Source organism: Myotis nattereri (genome assembly GCF_964212035.1).
Source record: "Myotis nattereri genome assembly, chromosome: 8".
Classification (NCBI taxonomy): Eukaryota; Metazoa; Chordata; class Mammalia; order Chiroptera; family Vespertilionidae; genus Myotis; species Myotis nattereri.
The window spans coordinates 65,037,488-65,059,084 of NC_138083.1; the positions used below are offsets into that span (position 1 = coordinate 65,037,488).

At 39.4% G+C, this 21,597-nt stretch overlaps 2 protein-coding genes across 2 annotated transcripts in view; one reads left to right on the plus strand and one right to left on the minus strand.

The window, feature by feature from the left end:
• RNMT (RNA guanine-7 methyltransferase) overlaps window positions 1–21,597 on the plus strand; it is a 50,201-nt gene that overhangs the window by 348 nt on the left and 28,256 nt on the right. The window contains exons 2-3 of the mRNA XM_081096895.1: window positions 14,306–14,450; window positions 19,890–20,308. The gene's annotated coding sequence lies outside the window, so the exon portion shown is untranslated. The remainder of the gene's footprint in view (window positions 1–14,305; window positions 14,451–19,889; window positions 20,309–21,597) is intronic.
• Window positions 1,013–20,138, minus strand: FAM210A (family with sequence similarity 210 member A). The gene is made up of 4 exons (XM_081096898.1): window positions 19,908–20,138; window positions 10,798–11,305; window positions 4,744–4,855; window positions 1,013–2,866 (listed from the first exon to the last, which is right to left on the minus strand). Exons 2-4 carry the CDS (start codon window positions 11,271–11,273, stop codon window positions 2,633–2,635), a joined length of 822 nt encoding a protein of 273 aa, XP_080953024.1. The 5' UTR covers window positions 11,274–11,305; window positions 19,908–20,138; the 3' UTR covers window positions 1,013–2,632.

A 21,597-nucleotide genomic window follows, 5' to 3' on the forward strand; every position in this document is an offset into this window, starting at 1 on the left:
AAAAACTTTTCAGAAGATACACACACACACACACACACACTAAAAGCTAAGAGGAGAATCAAACAAAATGTATAAGAAACAAAGTAGCTGGACATGCAAACTAAGCTATGATTCACTCAGAGTTTAAACAAATCACAAATTTCGGTTTAATATTGGGGGGAAGGGCAGCAGAACAACAAATAATATATTTCTCAACCTAATAAGATGTGGCAAGACATTATTGATTATGAGGGTACAGATGAAGGCTAAATAAAGCTTTAAATCAATAGTGATCATTGTGAGCCACAGCCCCAGTGCACTGCCAGGAGATTTCTGCTACACCTCACGACTGTGTAGAGTTACGTCATGGCCTCTCCAGAATGTTGTGAGCTTTAGTGTGGAGAGTTGCAAAGAAAAAGAAAACACTAGAAACCCAAATAATAACTACAAAAATCACAACTGTCATAAAAAATTAAGGGATGCAAGAACTGGTTTTAACTAAGCAGACCACATTGGTACGAAGTGATACAGGGACCACTTGTTCTGATGTATATTCAATAAATAAAACCTCATTTTGAAACTAGTTCAAACATCCCTAATACAGTTAAGAATTATATATACCTCAACGTTTCACCTTTCACATTCAAATATATATTCCTTTGAAGTCTGGGTGGTTGGATTTTGGCCAGCAGAAACTGGTGAGGAATTCAGAGAACTTTTTACTAGAGAATTTCAAAGCACTCCTCAGCATCTCACTTTCTATAACTGAATAAATGCAACATAATTATGAAACTGGGTGGCAGCAAAACAAATGGACTGAGCAAAAGGTGGATACTCAAGAAAATCAAATTTTAGTCTCAGGATTATTAGGACCTTCTAAGAACCCACAATTTATCCCCATTGGAAAATATGTCCTGTGCAATGTGCACAGTGAAAGGAAATTGTTTTAGGAGAGTTTTATATAATGCAAGATATTAAAACACAAGGCAAAGTCTCAAGTGGTTAAAAAAATAAGAAAAAAACCCAAGAAATTTGTTAATATCTTAGCATTTAATATCTGAAAATAGGCGAATTATTTAACAAACAGGCTAAAACATGTCAATTATATTTAGATTTGAAAATGTGCTGTCAATTTGAAATCGCAAGTTCCACTCTGAGTGAGAGGACTAACCATTCTCCTGATCAGCACCGCACCAGGCACACCAGCGGCTCCTGGCCCTCCCCTCACCACTCTGCCCCACCCACAAAAGTTCCAACCACAGCATATTCATTTCAGAGGTGTTCCAATATAATGATTAAATGTATCAAATGTAAACATTCTTTTTCCTTTAAAGTATTTTCTAAATTTGGCCAAACTAAATATTAAATACGAAAACCTGCCAAATAGTGGTGATTTTTGCAGGATTGTTCCTGCTGGTCCCTCAGATAATCTAAACAGACAATCTAGGCAGACGCCGTTCCCTCTTCCAAATATCAATTCAAGGGAAATGAAGTAAAAGGCAGTTAAAACAGATACAGAACCCCTTAAACACACCCACCCAATCATGACAACTTTCATATCTGACAATGGTTGAATTTCATTCCAAGCAGATAATTTAATGATAGTTTTAGTATAAAAAATTTTAAGTAAAACACTCAAGCAAGGATTCAATATCAGGGAAAGAGCAGCAGCTACAATTTTAAAATTTATTCCATAATGAGATCACCATTAACTCTGGGAGAAGACACTGGGAGAGAGTGCTGGCTTATGGAGACAAGACCTGCTAGTGGCAGGAGAGTGGGTAGGTCCATGACAACCTGGTGCCATTGTCCATTCTTCCAAAGCGGTATTTTCTTGAAAACCACAAACTTGAATCGCTGCTTAAGATAATCTGATTTCAACAATGAACTTATGGTACAGTTACTTTCACTTTTCCTCTGAAAAATTAGTTGAAAAGGACACAAACAATTCATAGTTTTATGTTCTAGGTGAAAAGGTACTATGGCCATATATATTTACTTTAAAAATTTGATTATGACAAGCTTCAGGGAAAAATCATTTTTAAATGGTCATTTTTTCATTTACATATAACCAATACATCTTATTTACATTTATGACTCAATTTTTATTCAATTTTCTTCATATAAAGTCTATTATTTTAACTGGTATGTAACTGTTAAACACTTTTTTTTATAGAAACACTATTCTCTTATTCACAGGCAGTTTTGATGATAAAAGTTTATCTCCATAATGAGAATGAGGACTGAATACAGTTAAAACCTCAATGAATTACATAAAGATGAACACTAGCATAACTTCCTGTCTAGGGCCACATCAGTTATTCAAGAAGTCAACTGCCTCGTCTGCGTAAAGTATCACTGCAACAAAACATAAGCAAGTCTGCTTCTGAGGACCTTGAAAAGAGTCTTAGACATTAACACTGCTCAGTGCTGCTATTGATGTGAAATTCTTATACTGGGTTCATTTTTTTCTTTTCAAAGAACACTGATTTTTCTAGTGACAATGTCAAAAAGGTTATCTTAGTTCTTTAACCCGCCGAGAATTGGCAGAGTTAGGAAACCAACCAAAAATATACTCAGGAGCATGAATCTGTCCCTTGTCTCTTAAGGGTTAAAGGGCAGGGATCGTTTATAACCTCTTCTATAAGACACCCTATTCCACTTTTTTTTTAAAAGAAACCTTTTCTTTGGTTTCTTGTAGTTTTTCAGTGAGTCTATCCTTGGTTTCTTCCATTTTCTCTGTGAGGAGCTCCTTTGTCTCTTCCATCTTATCCTGTAGATACTCCTTCACGGGAGGCGGTGTTGACATGTAGCCACGGCTACGCAGATACTTCACAGTGAAGGAGGTTCCCCCCAAAGTCACGGTATATCGGGCAGGTGTTGCAATCTGAAGGAAAAAAGCAAACAGGCAGATCAATACCTGATTATGACTATCGTCACAGGCAGAAACAATGGGAAATTACTTTAATGCTTTACAATGCTAATGAAGTTGTATTCTATATGGTTCTCCCTCCTAACCAGTACCTAGAATTGGCACTTGGCACACAGTAGGGGCCCCACAAGTTTTAAGCAACTCAACCAATGGTGCATTTCAAGGATAGTACAAGGGGGTTATGAGTGTGTCCTAGCCAAGGCCACAAGGTCATACTCTCAGATTATTTATTTACTTTTTTCATCTATGCCACAACTCTTTGCTTATCAAAGCAATAAATCTCAGTGTTTGTTGCTCTATTTAAGACTGTGGTTACAGTAAATACTCTAGAGAATCCCCTTCCACATTTCCCACTATGCACAGGAACAGTGAGCGAGAAGAAAAGCTGCTAACAGTAATTACCTACATGTACAGTTTCACGTTTCAATCTAAACCCAACAAACATGCATTGAGCATCAATTTGCCTGCAAAGCACAATACCAAGCACATGGAAAACACAAAGAGAAAGAAGACATGATTCTAAATTCCTGGGCACTCATAATCAAATAAAGAAAACAAACTTTAAAAAATAAAAGTAGTGCCCTAAGCTGGTTTGGCTCAGTGGATAAAGCATGGGCCTGCAGACTGAAGGGTCCTGGGTTCGATTCAGGTCAAGAGCACATGCCTGGGTTGCAGGCTTGATCCCCAGTAGGGGTCATGCAGGAGGCAGCCAATCAATGATTCTCTCTCATCATTGATGCTTTTATCTCTCTCCCTCTCCCTTCCTCTCTGAAATAATTAAAAGTATATTTAAAAAAATAAAAGTAACACAGAGACTGTGGTATGAACTATACAAGAGCTACACACATTATGGGAGCATGGGATAAGGAGCAATTATAATTAAGGAAATGGTTTAAATCATTATCAAACAGTTTGATTTATTAAGGTTAAATTATGTCCACAAAAGCTATAAACTTGATAATTTATGAATTTAATAAATTTTAATGTTGAAAAACTCAGCAATTAAGCTTAGCTTGCTAGTCAAAATTATAATAAGAGGAAATCTCTCAAGATTTCAGAGGATTCTAATAAGGATGACAAAATAAAGCAACTTTAGTTTTGAGTGCTATTATAAAACCATAATTTTAAGTATTTTCATATAATAAAAGTAAAATAACATCTAGTTTTCAAATGCTTTCTACCTGTTTTCTCCCTTAGTATGAAGCTACAAAGAACCTCATAATTATATGTCAATAGAGAAAAATAAGATTAATATGGCTTAATTCCACAATGAGTCTCTTCTTCTGAAAAAAAGACCCACAGGTGTAGAAATAGTTATAAAGATGTCATTGTCTAAATCCAGAAAAGTTATAAAGTCTATGAACTTCTAAAATAAAACATACACAACATCTAACAACTAAGTCTAATTAGGTTTATCATATAAAACAACTTGCATTAAACTTTATATTTTACTTATTAAGAAATGATCTATTTATAAACAGTAAAATAAATACTAAATTTTACTTACAAGTCAGGTGGCATGCAGATCTCTGAATAAGAAAAATTAATATACTATGTATAGGAAAAATGTCAAAAATATTACTTGTACCTTAGAAATTCAGAAGTTTCACATGTGATCACAGCAGATTATGAATGATCTACCTATTTTCAAGGCATCTTCCTAAACCATCATTTTATTTACACTTAAATTTTTTTAAATTTTATTGGACATGTAAGAGATGAAATGCAGTATTTTCAAAAAAGAACTATTAGGTGCTAACATTGAGTTTTCTGGGGAACTGAGCAGATCATCGGTTAAGTGTGAGGAGTAATTAATTTCTAATAGTACCTACCTTAAACAAGGCATATGCTGTTAGGGCATTTCCACTCTGGGAATTTTTCAAAATGTTTACTATGCTGTCAGGTAACCCAATAAGCTCTAGAAAAGGAATGACATTCACTCCTCTAAGAAAGAAACAAAAAGTAATTTATATATATACATACACACACACACATACACATTTTAGAGATAAATAGTTTCAAAAGATTATCTGAAAACACCAAAACCAAATTTTGTTTAAACATCAGTTTTATATTATCAAGCACTTTAATTTCACTCTAAATGAACAATATGTACACAAACACCAGTGTTGTATTATAGCTTACTGTGTGCAACTTCTGCATTTAACATATTCAAAAAAAATAAGCATTTATCAAAGCAAAATTAATAACTTTATGTAACCCAGGAGAAAAGGGTCAGAATCACTTACCTGATCTTAGTTTTCTCAACTAAATATCACTTTGTTAGTTAGAATGTTCCAACTCAAACTTTAGGACCTAAGATTTTTTTACCTCTAGTATTACATGCCAAACTATAATATTATTGTAAAAGCAAGTTATATAACATTACTTACTGTATTACTATGCAAAGAATAAATGATTCTAATGATTTGAATAAATTATTTGATGAAAACTTTAATTATTCTAAAAGGGTCCTTTACACTATTATCAGAACTGAATAGGCAGGTGAACAATTACCATAAATTGCAACACATTTTTGGAGGGAGGGAGAGAAGGCAGAGAATGTCTCTAATCTAAGCTGTTAAGCCCTAATTTATTTGTAGTTTTTCTGATTATCAATATTACATTGGCAAGTGCACGCATTTGCAGATATTGAGACCCTTCACCTCTAAATCAGAACAAGGCTCTTGTTCAGGGATTCTCCTACATTAACATGAAATTTCCTGAATTGGACTCTAGTATGCCCCTTAATGCTATCCTGTCATGTCTCTCTAGTCTCCTGTTCTCTAGAAATGATTCCCAGGACTTTCTGTCAAGGAGGAAGGCAGCATGTCTTTCTTGACACGGAGATTTTAAGCTTTCAGTCCAGTTGCATGGTAGACTAGCCCTCAATTTGGATCTGTCTGATTGTTTCCTCATGATTAGATTCCAGTTAAATGTTTTTCAAAAGGAAAACTGCACAGTTCATTTCGGTGCGTCAACAGGGGCCTCGTAACGGTAGTTTGTTCTATCACCGATGTTAAATTTGAGGTAGGGTTAAGGTGGGTCCAGAGATTGTTCCACAGTACACATACTCTTTCTCTTTGTAATTCAGAAAAAAATTGCCTGGATTCATTATTATTATGGTAGTTGCAAAATCCTAATTTATTTTTAATATTAAAAAATAACTTGGTAACTGGGGAAAAGTCCCTCTCTATGATTTCATTATAATACTAAGAAACCAGGGATTACTCAATAGATATGGCTGAATATCATCAAGAAAAATTACCTATCATCTACAAAAGAAAACCAGATAACTGAAGTAATCTTTGAAGAGTTTAAGGAAGATGTCAATGACAAATCCAATCTGGTTTCTTCTATCTCTACCATCAGTTCTTTTAAAAACCTCTTTTTTTAGACAGAATCCTATTAAAGCAAGACTTAGTATCATAAAGACTATTCTATGGCTCTAATAGTCACAATGTACAGTAACATCCTACCACAACATGCTAATTACCTTCCAGTGCCAATAAAATTATAAAATTACTCCATTAATCATTTTCTAGTTCAGACTAAACCCAGAATGTAAAATCTACATATTTAATAGCAATCATAAAGGGGGAAAAAGACAAACATTTGGCCAAATATAAGACAAAATGGGGTGATTAAAAAAATAAAAACTACCATAATAATAACCTCAGACACCTTACATATAATATATCCTTTGTAAAATACAAAAACAAGCACCTGGTTCCACTTATTTCTAAAATACTGATTTGATGACTTGACTTTATAAAAAAACTTTTATTTTCTTTGGAATTGCTAAGTTTGAAGTATCAATGAAGGTTTGATTCAAAAAATATCCATTTTTGAAACTTTTTACTCTGAACTTCCCACAGCCTGACAAAAATCTCTGCTTCACAAACTGCCAGCTTTATGGATGTTCCTAGTGGCGCAGAAACACACAAGGGCAAAGGCACATTCACAGTCTGAATAAAGTGCAGTAAAAATCAGTCAGGATTTTGCCTCAGCGTGAATCTGTAGCTTTAGGAACCTGAGGCCCAAAACATGAGGCATCTAAACATAGGGACAAAACCATCATCACAGAGCTACATTTGACCAAACAGAAGACTTCTGGTTAGAAGACATAATGTATCTCCAAGTTTTTGCCAGATAGGGACAACAAAGTTTAGTTAAAAATAAAATCCATTACCACGCACAATTTAGATCTCCCTGAAATAAAATGTTTCAAAAGCCTGAGGTCTTGATCACTGACTTAACTAAATAAAGATGGCATTTTGCTTTATGGTGACTAGCGAGGCAGCATGCTGGTTGTCGGAGTGACTAAAACAAACATTGGTCAGTAATGCAATGTGACTTCTAATGCCCATCCTTCAAGTTACAAATGATTTTTTCTTCTTTCTTTTAATAGTAAGCAGGCGACAAGCTAAAACTAAAATAAAATAAAGCCAGCCTCTTGTCAGTTAAATTAAAAAACAAATCACCTGTATTTAATACAATCAACTCTAATCGATATCTAGAAAAGCCTAAGCAACCGAACGACCAGTTGACCTGTCACTATGACAGGCACTAACCACCAGAGGGAAGACACTCAATGCAGGAGTTGCCCCCTGGTGGCTCCCACAGCCAATCTCCTGGGCCGGCCAATTTCCCACGGCCCCGATCACCAGCCAGGCCAAGGGACCCCACTGTGCACGAATCCATGTACTGGACCTCTAGTTTTATAATAAAATCATCTCACAATGAAAGATAAATTGCCATTTGAACATATCTTAAGTCCTTATATTTTTTAAATATTACTTGCAATAAGATCTTACTAGAACAAATCAATTTTCAACTCCTGCAGTATTACAGATTCAGTAAAAACATTAAGGACTATGCTGGGAAGCAACAAACCCTACAAAATACAATTTTTTAGCTATGAGATGCCATATCAGAATTGGACCAGTAGTCACAGCTGGGCAGCAGTGGTGGGGCTGGCACACAGATTTCACGTACTGGCAAACAGCCCAGAGACAAGTTCTGATAGGAATGTGGTGTGATTTTTAAAGTAGACTGTCTTATCACCATGCTTACACACAAACATTCTGCAGAAAAGAGGGGGAAGGATAAAACTGAGAGAGGTGCATTCCACAGGGGATGGCAGAATGTCACACTGCCTCAGGTGCCAGATAGCAATGAAAAAAACCCTTAAGATAACTATTATCACTAGGTTATTTGGGGTCCGATTTTTTAGTTATAGAAATCTTTAACTCAAGAAGGAAAAGTAAAGGAAACAAAAGTACTCTTTGTAATAGTCCAAATGAGATGATCATATTCAATTAATTAGAAATTTAGATTTCTGCCTCTAACGCCAGGAGACTGAATGCTTATTAATGGCAACCCAAGGAAGGCAGAAGAAACAAGTATTATTCATGTTATCTTCCACAGTACTGAATTAGAAAAATCCTCAATGGCTCAAAAAAGGAAATTTAAGATGTAAAAAGCCATTAATTAAGTATAAAAACGGAATGCCTATAATAACTTTTATGCAAAATGGTATACACTTTTATTCTCTGCTAATAAACTAAGGGCAGTTTTGAAGACTTCTATAAAAATTATTCATGTCCAGAAAATGTCATTAATAAGCAAAGAGAGAACAATTCCATAAAGTGTACATACAAGGACGTCCTGAGAAAAAATAAAAACATTAAAGAAAATACATAATAAAAAAGATATAATTAAATAACAAAAACACAATGGAGAAAACTATGAAGAGAAACAAAAAAAGCATCAATTACACAAGGTTAAAAAATCCTTTTATACCTTTTATAAAAATAGATCTCTAATCCCATGTTTCCCAAGAATAAGCATAATCTTAATTCCATCATCCTTTAGTAAATAATAAGCTTTCTCCAAGGAGTGAGCTTCATAAACAAAACTACCACATTTTATTAATACCTTAATATCAAGTTAAGTAAATATAACCAAACACTGAAAATCAATGGACTTTTGGAAAGTGTAAAATAATTCTAATTCCATTAGAAGAGTTTACTAAACTGTCAAAATGGTCTCCATGGTGCTGTCATCATTGCCTCCAGGACAATGAACTCACTGGGCTTCTCAGGACCAGAGCAGCACTTTTCTTGTTCAAAGGAACAGGGACAGGTTGGTACCTACTGGGTTCTGCTAGAGCAGTGGTTCTCAACCTTCCTAATGCCGCGACCCTTTAATACAGTTCCTCATGTTGTGGTGACCCCCAATTTCATTGTTACAAATTGAACATAATGAAAGGATTGTGATTAATCACAAAAATAATATGTAATTATATATGTGTTTTCCGATGGTCTTAGGCGACCCCTTGTGAAAGGGTTGTTCGACCCCCAAAGGGGTCCCGATCCACAGGTTGAGAACTGCTGTGCTAGAGGCAGAAACAAACTGGAAATTATTGGGAAGCTGTTTCTATGTGTATTCTTGCTCCAAAAGAAAGGAACAGTATTTAACAAGAAAGGAACATTTAGAACTTCTATGTTTTACAATATTGGCAGGTTAGGCCTACTAAATTAATTTTTTTGAAAAAGTTTATTTTATTGAGGTAAGAACACTTAACATGAGATCTATCCTCTTAACAAAATTTTAAATGTACATGAAATTAACTTCTGATAAGAATAAAAGATATACATTGACATTTATCAGATATGAGTAACGTTAAAACATAAGTCTGCAATTTGCTCAAGTTTGTGTCTATAACAGGTATTAGCCAAAATTTTGCAAAAATATCTTATGAATTTTCCATTAAAATCATACACATGGAAAAATAATAGATGTCTTTTTACATTTATGAACACTTTACGAAATATATAAGTACAAAATTTCTGGTGCAGCTAAATTTCTGAAATATGATTTATCTCTGTGCTACCCTAAATGTTGATAGGAGGTGAACACAGTGACTAAGAGCATGAGCTTTGACATCAGACTCTCAGTTATTCTGGGAAAAACTAAGTTATTTTGGCTTATTATTAAAATCTGTTTTCTCATTAAGATGGGAATTGCACTACCTGCTTCATACGATTGCTGTGAGGATTAAATGAGATAATACAGTTAAAAATTTTAGCAATTCCTGATGTACACAGTAAGCAAATGTTAATTATTATTAAAATATGACAAGGTTATGAAAAGTAGTCATTCTCTATCAATTAAAGATATTAAAGCATTTAAAAAACTATTTAAGGCTTTCAAAACTAGTACACTTAAGATTAACAGACTGAGGATTCTCAGAGGGAAGGCAGGGGTAGGGGGGTAGGTGGGGAGAGATTAACCAGAGACTTTATATGCATACTAGAGGCCTGGTACATGAAATTCGTGCACTGGGGGTATGTTTGTGTGGGGGTGTTCCCTCATCCCGGCTTGCACCCTCTCACAGTCTGGGAGCCCTTGGGGTTGTCTGACTGCTGGCTTAGGCCCAGGGAGTGTGGGGAGCGGGCCTAAGCTGTCAGTTGGACATCCTTAGCGCTGCCACAGAGGCAGGAGAGGCTCCTGCCACTGCCATTGCACTTGCCAGCCATGAGCCCGGCTTCTGGCTGAGAGGCGCTCCCCCTATGGGAGTGCATTGACCACCAGGGGGCAGCTCCTGCACTGAACGCCTGCCCCTGGTGGTCAGTGCGCATAATAGCGACCGGTCGCTCAGCCGTTCGGTTGATTTCCATATTACCTTTTATTATATAGGATATTTATACCAACGGACACAGAAAACAGTGTGGTGAAGGCCCGGGGTGGGGGAGGGCAGGGTGGAGGGGGTTAAAGGGGAAAAAAGGGGAACATCTGTAATATTTCCAACAATAATTTTTTTAAAAAGATTAAACATTTTGATAAAACAGGGAAGGATGCTCAACCAAGCAAAAACTTACTTTATGGCTGCATAATAAAATGTTCCAAACCAAACACCAGAAGTTATTAGATGCACTGGAATCAACACTTTTCCATACTGTCTAAAAGTTCTCTTAAATCGTTGATAAAGGCTAATAGATTTGTCTTGTAAAGGATCAGGTTCTTCTTTTTTTTCTGAAGGCGTTCCTGGAGATGTGGCATTGGATGACATAACCCTCTTAGAGGAAGCATCTTGCTCCCACTGTTTATAATGAAGAACCCTCAGTTGGGGTGAAGGAGCATCGAATGGCTTCCTTGCTTTTGCAGTGCACTGGGCAGCAGATACATGCAGCCATTGTTTTAGAGGAACCTGTACCAAAACTACTCTGGATTCAGCTGTATACAAAAGTAATGGTCCCTTTATATATTGACAGTGTCCAAAAAGACCAGCTTTATGTGGGTCCATGCATGTCCTATGTGCCAGTTGGAATACAGTCCTTGGTACATTCCATTGCATTTTGAAGAATGGTGATGGAAGGATTTCAGCTTCTACAGAGAATAGATTTAAAAATTAGATTATATAGATTCCCTTTTTAAACTAATCTACTTAAAAACGAGTCATTAATTATTAGGAGTAAAAGAAAAGACATTGCTACCAAATCCACAAAATTAATGTTACGGTATACAGTTGTAACAATGCAATTTTAAAATCTCATTAAATACATCACTTAAATATGATAGAGTAAATGAGTCTAGCAGACATCATGGAGGGTTATGTTTGGAAGCGATTTTATTACTACAAAATGGATATTTGTAGGGCTCTATTATTCTACAAAGAAGCAGTATAGTATAATGGAAAGAAGTCTTAAGATCTGGAAGCAAAAGATCTGGGCCCTAACGTCATGGGGACATAATTCCATGCAATTCCCTTTTAGACACCAAGCCCATGTCCCCTAGTAAAATGATTATTTCACAGGCTGTTATAGGAAGTCTATGAAATTTCTGATGTAAACATGCTTTTGTAAATTAACAAGCATCATATAAGTGTTAGTTATTACGGTCTGATGAGTTGTTACCAGTATCATTTATCCTATAATGCCTTTAGACCAGCGATTTTCAACCTGTGGGTTGTGACCCCTTTGGTGGTCGAACGACCCTTTCACAGGGGTCGCCTAAGACCATCCTGCATATCAGATATTTACATTACGATTCATAACAGTAGCAACATTACAGTTATGAAATAGCAACGAAAATAATGTTATGGTTGGGTCACAACATGAGGAACTGTATTTAAAGGGCCAGAAGGTTGAGAACTACTGCTTTAGACTAAATTATATAAAACTGTAAATCACATGTTATTGGCTGGTGAGAAGAGAGATGGACTTCCAGATATCTATAACTTTTTTGTCAATAAAGTTAAAATGTAATTTTAAAAGAACATGGGCTTTGGAATAAAATGTACCCAACAGAGTTAATAGTGGTATTATTTTGAGAAAATTAGTTGGCCTCTCTAGATATAGGTTTCCCCACTGGTATGATAGAATTTTAGTATGTATTACTACATAGCAAATCAGTTCCTCTCTCTTGGCATCAGGAAGTGCCACTGACCCCTTATCTCCACCCCACCCAATACTTGTTAACTTACTACAGTGGGGCCTTGACTTAACGAGTTTTTTGAGATACCAGCTGTCTCTTGGCCGATTTTTTGCATTGAGTTGATAGAGAAATTTGAGGTAACGAGCTCCTTAAGGAGCTCGGTCTCGGAACGAATTAAACTCGTAAGTCAAGGCCCCACTGTACTTCTGATAATACATTGAGAATAGGTGATCTTACTTTTTTAAATTGTATACTAAACAAGAGTTAACGAGACTTGAGTTAGCACCCCAATAAATCAACACTCCAATAAATAGAGCTACTCTACTACATTTTACACGAATATTTGTTATCTCAGTGCAAACTATTATCAAATAAAATCATCCACTAATGAATTGTTCCCTATAAAATTAATACCCTGACTCATCCCTCCCTAATTAATAATTAACATCAGCTCCTATCAGGCTCTTACAGATCATCCAACAACACAATGCAAATGAGTTGCAAAATGAAATTGTAAATATCTCAAAATTAGCAGGCTCCCAGGAAGTCTTTAAAGGTGATACTAGAAATTGCTACAGACAAAAGCAAAGTCAAGAAACAGTCTGAAGAATCAGACCATTTAACAACCAACATGACAAGCTACAGGTGCTTCAAATAAAGAATATTAAATGAGTAAGAAAGGCCATACAGAAAGATTAAGCCCTTAATTATTTTTACAAAACTGAATTAATTCCGAAAGCCAAACATGCTAAAAAGCTCTTCCAACATGCTAAAAAGGCTCTTGCCTTAAGAATTATGCACTAGCCCTAACCAGTTTGGCTCAGTGGACAGAGCGTCAGCCTGCGGACTGAAGGGTCCCAGGTCGATTCTGGTCAAGGGCACATGCCCGGGGTTGCGTGCAAGAGGCAACCAATCAATGATTCTCTCTCATCATTGATGTTTCTCTCTCTCTCCCCCCTCTCCCTTCCTCTCTGAAATAAATAATAAAAAAAGAATGAATTAAAAAAAAAAGAATTATGCATTAGATATTTTCTCTGCTAGGAAGTCTTTTCAAGTTAGCATGGCTAATTTGCTTCCCACAAGTCTTTGTTCAATGGCACCAGCTCCCTGATGCCTCCTTTGGCCATTCTATTTAAAATTGCTCCCAATCCCCACCCTTCCAGCCCTGACATCCATCCCTATCTTCCTTACCTTGCTCTATTTGTTTCTTTTTTCATAGCACTCATCTTCTAACATCCTTTATAATTTACTTATTTATTGTGTGTACTACTAATGGTCCCACAAGGACAGAGTTTTGTTTTTCCTGTTTTGTTCACTGCTGCATCCCAGGCCCCTAAAACATAGGCTGGGTGGCACATTGGAGGCACTCAATAAATGTTTAATAAGTAATTTGATAAAGCCAACACCCTCTTCCCTTTAAAAATGAACCAAAGTTATGAGGGGTGAATTTTCTCACCTTTAGCCTTCCCCCTCCCCGAGTTACCTGCATCCACACCCATCCAAGAATCCATTAACTTCTTCCTCAGAAAATAAAACTGTCCCTACATTCAAAGGCTAGTCCTCCACTTGTATTTTAAGCTAACTTCTTCGTTTTAGACTCTGCTCAACCAATTTTCCATATACAGTGGGGCCTTGACTTACGAGTTTAATTGGTTTGGAGACCGAGCTCGTTAACTCAAATTACTCTATCAACTCAATGCAAAAAATCGGCCAAGAGACAGCTGGTATCTCAAAAAACTCGTTAGACAGGACACTCGTAAGTCAAGGCCCCACCGTGTGTGTGTGTGTGTGTGTGTGTGTGTGTGTGTGTGTGTATTTACTACTATTCTTGTTCCTGTACTTCAACTGGCCTCTGCTCTGAGTTCTTTTCCTTCAGTCTATTGATATACCATTAAGAAATGGGTTCCTTTGTAATATCTGCCCAATTTCCAATTGTCTTCATTACAATTCTAGGATCCCCAGATCAGTAGAAGCAGTCCCTGCTATAATTCCTGACCCACAGAGAAGAGCAATCACAGAACTCTTCACAGATCACCAAGGATGCTGGGGCGCCTCGCACAAATTTACTTCTCAAAATCATGTGAAATCACCTCCAAAGGTGAGTGAACAGGTCTTACATGGTAAATCCACTCTATCATCCCAGTCTTCCTTAGATCCTTGCCTTTATAGTATACCAAGGCAGGTCTGGCATTTTAACTTTATTTAGCACAGGTCACCTTTGGTCCATGTTTCAGCCAAACAACCAAACTGTTAGAGCCCTTTCTAACCCCCCAAGCTATAACAGTGAATACAAAATCTCTGCTTCGTGCTCCTCTATCAATAAATTCAGCTTGATCTTTATGTTTCTTTCACAAATATTCCACACTTTTGATATCCACCCCCACACTTATTCCCCAGAGATCTATCTGTGGCATTTTTTAAATCAGTTTTTAAGAATGCAGCACACCTCTTCATGGGTCACACTTTGCAATTGACCCTTGGAGACCTGCTGAGACTGAAGTCGAGTTATAGGTCTAGAACAGTGATGGCGAACCTATGACACGCGTGTCAGAGGTGACATGCGAACTCATTTTTTTGGTTGATTTTTCTTTGTCAAATGGTGTTTAAATATATAAAATAAATATCAAAAATATAAGTCTTTGTTTTACTATGGTTGCAAATATCAAAAAATTTCTATATGTGACACGGCACCAGAGTTAAGTTAGGGTTTTTCAAAATGCTGACACGCTGAGATCAAAAGATTCGCCATCACTGGTCTAGAAGCAAGGGAAGAGTGGTAGGGGCAGTTCTTGAGAATCAGCAATATCTTGCAAGGTAATTACCTCAGGAAAGGCCATTACAGGTTCTTCAGTCAAAGCATGTTAACTTCCTCAAACAGGTGGCAAAAAAGACTGATCAAAATTTAGGGCTCAGTACCCTATTCCAAATTTGAGGATCTTATTCCTTCCCAATCAATGCCCTCATTTTAACAGCAGACACATTGTCGATTGAGAATTCATTTTGTATTATAATTCAGCCACTTTGCAGGATGAGGCTCTGGGTTTGGTTTTCAGCAATCTCAGCTCTGTAACAGTAGGGGGTAGGGGGCGGAAAGGTTTCTTTAGAGAGGACACAGAAACTTTCAGGTCAATTATGCAGAACTTGAGCTGGGAACTTGAAGACTTGAGCTCATCCTCCCCGCCGCCCCCCCCCCCCCCCCCCACCACTTTTCCCAACACAGTTAGGAGCAACCAGTCAGTCTCATTAGACTTGTTGACAAAAATGTCATCCAGAACCCTGTCTTTGCCCTGGCTGTTTTTTGCTCGGTGGATAGAGGGTTGGCCCTCGGACTGAAGGGTCCCGGGGGGTTTGATTCCCAGTCAAGAGCATGGACAAACCCTGGTTGCAGGCTCAATCCCTCATGCGGAAGGCAACTAGTTGATGTGTGTCTCTCTCACATCGATGTTTCTCTCTCTGTGTCCCTCACCCTCCCTTCCCTCTCTCTAAAATTCAATGGGAAAATACCCTGGAGTGAGGATTATCAACAACAAAAAAACAGAACTATCTTTTGTAAGTATTTAAGTAGGAGTATCCAATGGTGATATTCTGTGTATTTCTGTTGCCCCCTCAGACCTTGGACTACCAGTGCCCTTTACCACTGGTAGCCATTACTGCCTTTAAATCTAATCAGATTTGGGAACCAATTACAGAACACCATAACCAATTCAGATAACTCATTCTTTTAAAACAAATTTTTAAATGTATTTTAGAGACAGGAACGGGGGGGGGAGAGAAAAAACCCCATGGATTTTTGTTCCACTTATTTATGCATTCATTGGTTGATTCTTGTATGTGACATGACTGGGGATCGAACCTGCACAGATAACTTATTCTTTTTTAATGTTTTTATTGATTTGAGAGAAAGAGGAAGAGAGAGGGAGAGAAACATTGATATGAGAAAGAAACAGATTGGATGCCTCTCGTAGGCACCCAACAAGGGATTGAATTCGAAACCTGGGCATGTGCCCTGACCTGGAATTGAACCTGTGACCTTTCACTGCATGGGAGGACACTCAACCAACTGAGCTACACTGGCCAGTGTGATAACTCAGTCTTAAGATTCTGTTCCTCTAGAATAAGTATGTCCAACCCAAAGGCTAACACGGGCCAAATAAACAAGGTTTAAATTTATGTGGGCTGCAAAAAAACAAAAGCTTCAATTTTCATAGAAACATAGGTTTTTGTTTTTTTAAAATATATGTTTAACTGATTTTTTACAGAGAGGAGGGGAGAGGGATAGAGTTAGAAACATCAATGAGAGAGAAACATCCATCAGTTGCCTCCTGCACACTCCCTACTGGGGATGTGCCCACAACCAAGGTACATGCCCTTGACTGGAATCGAACCTGGGACCCTTCAGTCCACAGGCCAACACTCTATCCACTGAGCCAAACCGGTTAGGGCTAGAAACGTAGGTTTATTTCGATAGAGACATCTTGAAAACAAAGGGCTGAAATAAATGAGTGATCATTAACAAAAAATAATAGAACTTTTTTTTCAAAATATATTTTTATTGATTTCATAGAGGGGGGAGAGGGAAAGAGATAGAAACATCTATGATGACAGAGAATCATTGATTGGCTGCCTCCTGCATGCCCCCTACTGGGGACTGAGCCCGCATCACAGGCATGTGCTCTGACCAGGAATTGAACCTGTGATCTCCTGGTTCCTAGGTCGACACTCAACCACTGAGCCCCGCTGGCCAGGCACTACTGCAATCTTAAGAATTTTTTCTTCTAGAGATACTTCAGTTTGAAATTAAGGCCTTCAATTGATTTGATAAGATCCACCCACATTATTGAGGGTAATCTCTTTTAGTTAAAGTCCATTGATTTTAGATATTAATCACATCTTCAAAATACCATCACAATAACACTTAGATTAGTGTTTGATTAAATAACTAGGTACTATAGCCTAGTTAACATATAAAATGAATCTCTAAAAATAAACTTAGAGATTTCTCAACCAATCTTACTTTCAGCTTTTAAACCTTTTAAACAAGACTATCTTATGTGATCCAAAAGGCAGTAAAATTTTAGTAAGGGCACTTTGTGGACTGGAGGGACAGTCCTTCCTCCAAGACTTTTTAGAGAAACAAACCTTCCATAAACCACCTTTCTTTCTTATCTCCAAGAATATCATTCTTAGGAAGCTACAACATTGTATCTACATTTTAAAAACTGTGTTTATATTTCAAAAATGCGATCTTTGCTCTGGTAGGTTGCTCAGTGGTTAGAGTGTCAGAGTGCTGATGGAAGGGGCGTGGGTTCTATTGTCCTGTCAAGGCATGGACCTAGGTTGCAGGTTTTATCTTGGGCCTGGTTGGATCATGTGCAGGAGGCAACCAATCAATGTGTCTTTCTCACATCAATGTTTCTCTTTTTCTCTCTTTACTCCTTCCTTCCTCTCTCTCTAAAAATCAATGGGAAAAAAATATCCTTGGGTAAGGATTAAAAAAAAAAAGTGATCTTCGACTCTACACCAGAAATTACACTTTAAAATTGCAAGTCAGAGTGTTCTAACTTTGAGAACCAATGACTTAAAAAGCGGAATGGTAACTACTAAATCAGTTGCTTGCCTTTACTCTGACCAGAAAATTTACAAGTTGCTACTTCATTTCTTTCACTGATAAAATATAATCCAAACCAGGAGAAATCTAAACCAGGTGGTGTGAGTGGGTGAATAGTGGGCCAAATAATCAAAACAGCACATAAAGCAGTCTTAAAACGGGTGAAGTAATTCGTCTGAACTTTTATAACAAGTTGCTTTTTAAAGACCTTTCTTGGCAATTCATTCATTCAATTAGCAAGCACCACTATGAGGCAGGCACTATTAAAGACACTCAGGTTAAATCCCTGAACAAAATGATGATCCTGTCTTGGGGGATCTTATACAACTATTTTTTCTCTGAACATTAAACATCAAGCATTAAGAATTATCAAAATATTTTCTGAAAATCTACTGTTTGCCAGTCAATTTCTAGTTCTGAGTTTGGCTTTCAAAGCAGGCACTGTTTCATTATTAGCCTAGTCTGGTCTTTGAAGCTAGACCGCGTTGGTCCAAATCCTAGTTCCACTAACTCCCAAATGCACAACCTTGGCCAAGTTATTTAACCTTCCTCTCTAACACAAAAATAATCATAACTATCCCACTGGATTATGTAAGAATCGAATGAGTTCAAATGTGTAAAGCACTTAATCTGGCTGTCACGCAGAAGGTACTAAAATATCAGCTACTATAATTTTAATTCAATTTCAAGAAAAACAGATATTATACATGTAATAATGGGAAAAATAACACCAGCAGTAACTTTCAAAACATTTTTACCTGGTGGTCCATTTACTCCCTCCATTATTACTACTTTCAAGAGTTCTTCTATTCTCAACGGAATATACATGACTTCCAGTTGAGCTTTATAAAAACCACAAAACGTGAGCTCTACATATCTCATGCACACCATCAATCCATGGTGGAGTTCGTGTAAACACATAGGAAGAAGCATTTAATCTAATAAGAAAATTTTCCCTAAAATTATTTAGGTTAAAAACAGGCCTCATTCATTCTTGGGCCCAAAGGTTATAACGCCCACATTTTAGAAGTGACAGGGGCTCTAAAGGAAGTACACGCTGCGAATGTTGCCTTCCCCCAAGCGAAGTCTACTCATTAACATAACTGCCCTTACTGACCAGTCCGGCAGCCCAGTAAAGCACGCTTTCAAAGCTGCTTGTAAAGGGATTGATTTTGGGAAAGTATAATTCAAGATGGACTGCAAACGTGCTCACGTTCTTACACCACGAAGGTGGGGAGGTGCGGAGGCACAATCAAGTTCCTATGCCCACACGTCAATCATCTTAGCCCACGGGCTCGGTTGTGACCCGTCTCCGACTGAAGGCCCTCAACCACGGAGCGTCCCGGCCTCAGTACAGGAGGTGCCTTCGCCTCTCCAGTGCACAGCCGGGGACGGATGGACAAAGTGCTGGCTCCCGCAACCCTCCCATATCAAAGTGCAGGCAACACAGACGACCACGCTACGAGGCCTTTCTCTAGACGAAGTGTGGGCTGCCCTTTCTCCAGAATCTCGGAAAGGCCTCCCCGGAGGGAGGTCTGGTGCCACTTCCCAAATAGGGCGATAGGGACGAGCTGCTAATCCCTCGGGAGAAGGTAAGATGTTGCCCAAGACAACTCCGATGGCGGGGGCGCTCAGACCCCTCCTCGGCAGGCTTCCGAGGAAGGGAAGAGCAGAGGGTGCAGAATTACAAAGCAGAAAGCTAAAACACAGTCCCAAAGGCAGATGTGCAAGGACACCGGCCCGACAGAGAAGGGCGGGGGTGACCTCTTTCGGCCGCGGCGGTGGTGGGGCGGGCTAGTCCGGATCCCCGCAGGTGGACCTCGGCCACAGCCCGAGGGGCCGGGCAGGGGTCGGGTTCGCGCCCGGGTCTGCTCCCCAACGCGCACCGGGTTGAAGGTGCCCTCTTCACCCCTCCCGTTGCCCTTAAAGGTCTTGGGCCCAGGCTACCTCTTCGGACGTTGAGGCCGCCGCCGCTTCCCGCCGCGCAGGCCGGACGACAGCTCCTCCGAGGCCACAGCGGTGTCACTCAACAGTGATCCGGCCGAACGTGGGTCGGGATGCTGGAACCCGCCAAGCTCAGGTGGACGCTCGCCTCCCACCACCCCTGGCCCCACCAGTCGCGCCCACTAGCAACGTGCTCGCGACTGCTCGACCCGCCGGCGCGTCCCGGAGCACGCCGCTGCGCGCAGCACGACGGGACTTGTAGTTTCGGCGCGAAGGTCGCGCCTCGCTCCACTCTCTGCGGAGAGCGACGTCACGTGACCAGCGCCCTCCCCGGAAGTGGCGTAACTACACACGCGTGGCGCGGCTCGCCGCTTCCGCAAACAGAACCGTGTGTGGCTGTATGGGTGAGTGTGCTTCTGGGACTGCGGCCCTTCTTTTCTTTGTCTGTGGGTCTTCCGCCACCATCAAGGTGGAAGGGGCGCTGCGACTCCCGATAGGAGCTCGCGTTGTCTTAGCCTCGTGCCTTCGGTACCCTTCGCGAGGGGTTTATGGTGCCCTCAGCGCGGAGCCAAATGGGCAGTACTTGTGGGAGCCGGTGGGCGCTCTCGCTCCTCCAGACCTAGCGAGTCCGGGTCCCGCGAGGGCCGGGGAGCTGCCTTAGGCCGCTCTGCAGGTTCGGGCGGAGAGTGTGGGAGTGTCAGATATGAAGCAGCGTGTGTGTACCTTGACCGGCGAATCCGAAACCCGAGCCGGAGGCTTGGTTTAAGAGCTAGGCCGCGTCAGGGACGGAAGAGGGTGAACTTGGCCGAAAAATTTCCTTCTCGCCTGGCCGCGACTTCTTGGGCCCTCGAGTTGACCGGGTCTGGCTGGCGGGTCGGGACGGAGAGCTTATCCCAGTTGAGCGTCAGCCCGGCGGTCCCAGCCCTGTGCTCGGTGGTTCTCTGTGGAGTGAAAGGGCGGAGACGTCTTGCGGTAACGGTGCCGGGGAAAGCCGGGTCCGAACGTCTGGTCGTTTTCTTGCCTCTCCAACTCCATGTCAGTGGACTCGTCCGTAAACCCCGTCCTCCAGGATTCTGAAGGGCAGCACTCTTGCATTTTGGAGTCTATTCGTTGTTACACTTTGACGGTCGATTTAAAAAATTCTCACCTGTTTCTGCCATCGTTTGGAATTTATTGTCATTTATGCTGACCGCATTGATTGTTTTAATGGCATCACGTCTGTGGAAGTAGAGTTGCACATGTAAACTTCACACCTATTCCCAAAATAAATTTCAGGCGTTAGTTACAGCTAAAGAGGTCATAAGTCACATTGGTTTATCTCCATTTAAAACCTACAGTATTTCTGTTCTTTATTAGGAAATACATTGCAGAGAGGGGATGATAGGGGTTTGATCATTTGGAGGCCAGTTTTACGAGATAATCATTTTAAGTAGTCATTCTTAAAATTACTCTTTTGGGTGATCTCCCCCCCCCCCCCATTTGGACTTCTGGTCTCCCTTTCCCATTTGTTTTGAATAATACAGCCTAACATTTTAATAGAGTTACGTACGTATATATAAGCTGAAAGCATCTGGAACAGTAATTCGCACAGTGCTTCCTTGAGCTCTTCTGTAGTAAGAGTTGAGAAAATCTGTTAAGTGACGATAAATGGATCTTCATAACAATTCCTGTTCAATAGATAGTTCACTTATTT

What these genes read in the sequence shown, in the direction of transcription:
- FAM210A (XM_081096898.1), bottom strand. Translation starts at nt 11,273, where the DNA reads ATGCAATGGAATGTACCAAGGACTGTATTCCAACTGGCACATAGGACA. An exon ending in TTTTATTATGCAGCCATAAA is followed by an intron (nt 4,856 to 10,797) that starts GTAAGTTTTTGC and finishes TTTCTTTCTTAG; the next exon opens with AGGAGTGAATGTCATTCCTT. An exon ending in CAGCATATGCCTTGTTTAAG is followed by an intron (nt 2,867 to 4,743) that starts GTAGGTACTATT and finishes TTTTTCCTTCAG; the next exon opens with ATTGCAACACCTGCCCGATA.